This window comes from Pygoscelis adeliae, unplaced genomic scaffold (genome assembly GCF_000699105.1).
Source record: "Pygoscelis adeliae isolate BGI_AS28 unplaced genomic scaffold, ASM69910v1 Scaffold445, whole genome shotgun sequence".
NCBI lineage: Eukaryota > Metazoa > Chordata > Aves > Sphenisciformes > Spheniscidae > Pygoscelis > Pygoscelis adeliae.
Genome location: NW_008824894.1, coordinates 364,441 through 365,578, shown reverse-complemented (window position 1 = coordinate 365,578; position 1,138 = coordinate 364,441). Strand labels below are relative to the sequence as shown.

Here is a 1,138-nt window from a genome sequence, read left to right as displayed (position 1 = left end):
GGACGGCCGGGCGGCCGAGGGCTGGTCCTGTGCAGTCACCCATTTTCCGGGGCAGGAAGCTGCAGACGCCGTGTGTTTGCTCAGGGCTGGCTGCAGGAGCTGGAGGGACCTGAGGGCAGCCCAGCCCTCCTCATCCTGGGGGTGTCTGGCATTTCCCAGCTCCGAGCGTTGTGCCAGTGCTCCTTTTGTCCCTGTGCAGTATGGCCTCTATTCTTCCTTCATGGGCTGCTTTGTCTACTGCTTCCTGGGCACCGCCAAGGACGTGACGCTGGGTCCCACGGCCATCATGTCGCTGCTTGTCTCTTCTTACGCGTTCCACGAGCCTGTCTATGCCATCTTGCTCGCCTTCCTCTCCGGCTGCATCCAGCTGGCCATGGGACTCCTGCACCTCGGTGAGATGCTCTTGTCATGCGTGGTTGTATTTTTAGGATATCGCTGAACATCCTGTAGTTGCTCCCCTGCTCCCCTGTGCTCTCCGAGACGCTGGGGTTGTCCTGCTAACACTCGTGACAGCTCTGTGTGCATGCAAACACGCTGTGTTTCCCGTCGGGGCCAGCAGCGTGCTTACTGCCACCCGTCTCATGCAGGTTTCCTTCTGGATTTCATTTCCTGCCCAGTCATTAAAGGGTTTACATCGGCTGCTTCCATCACCATTAGCTTCAACCAGATCAAGGTAGGGTCTGCTGGTCTGCTCTGGATGCCTTGCCCGCTCTCTCCTGGAGCCGGCCGTGCTGTGGAGCTGGGATATTTAGTACCGGGCTGGGCGATGGGCTCAGTGTGAGAGGAAGGAGCTGCAAAGGGCGCGCAGGCCCCCCCTGCCAGTGGTTCTGGTGGGTTCCTGAGTGCTCTGTTCTGAGCAGGCCAAGCTGAATGCACCCTCTGCCTGTGACCAGCTGGTGGCATTCAGGACACCAGTAAAACCAGGACATTTGATTTGGTCACTTGCGGGAGGTGCTGGGTGATTCTTGGGCACGGTGGGTTTGCAGCTCCACTGGTCCCTTGCTGGCCTCTCAGGGGCCTGAGGCCCTCCGGCTCTTCTGGGGCTGCAATGCTTCCTTTGTGGTTAACCAAAATCAGAGACTCAGGGGAATGGTGTCAGGCTGTGCAAGGAACCAGCAGGCCAGTGTTGGCTAACGAC

At 59.0% G+C, this 1,138-nt stretch overlaps 2 protein-coding genes across 2 annotated transcripts in view; one reads left to right on the top strand and one right to left on the bottom strand.

The window, feature by feature from the left end:
• The window catches only part of SGSH (N-sulfoglucosamine sulfohydrolase), a 4,421-nt gene extending 4,378 nt beyond the window's left edge, over nt 1-43 (bottom strand). The window contains exon 1 of the mRNA XM_009324581.1: nt 5-43. Coding sequence (XP_009322856.1) covers nt 5-43 — 39 coding nt within the window. The remainder of the gene's footprint in view (nt 1-4) is intronic.
• A 147-nt stretch (nt 44-190) lies between these two features.
• The window catches only part of SLC26A11 (solute carrier family 26 (anion exchanger), member 11), a gene marked incomplete at its 5' end in the record, with an annotated part of 7,633 nt that continues 6,685 nt past the window's right edge, over nt 191-1,138 (top strand). Inside the window, 2 exons of the mRNA XM_009324580.1 lie at nt 191-392; nt 588-673. Of these exons, the coding sequence (XP_009322855.1) occupies nt 191-392; nt 588-673 (288 nt within the window). The remainder of the gene's footprint in view (nt 393-587; nt 674-1,138) is intronic.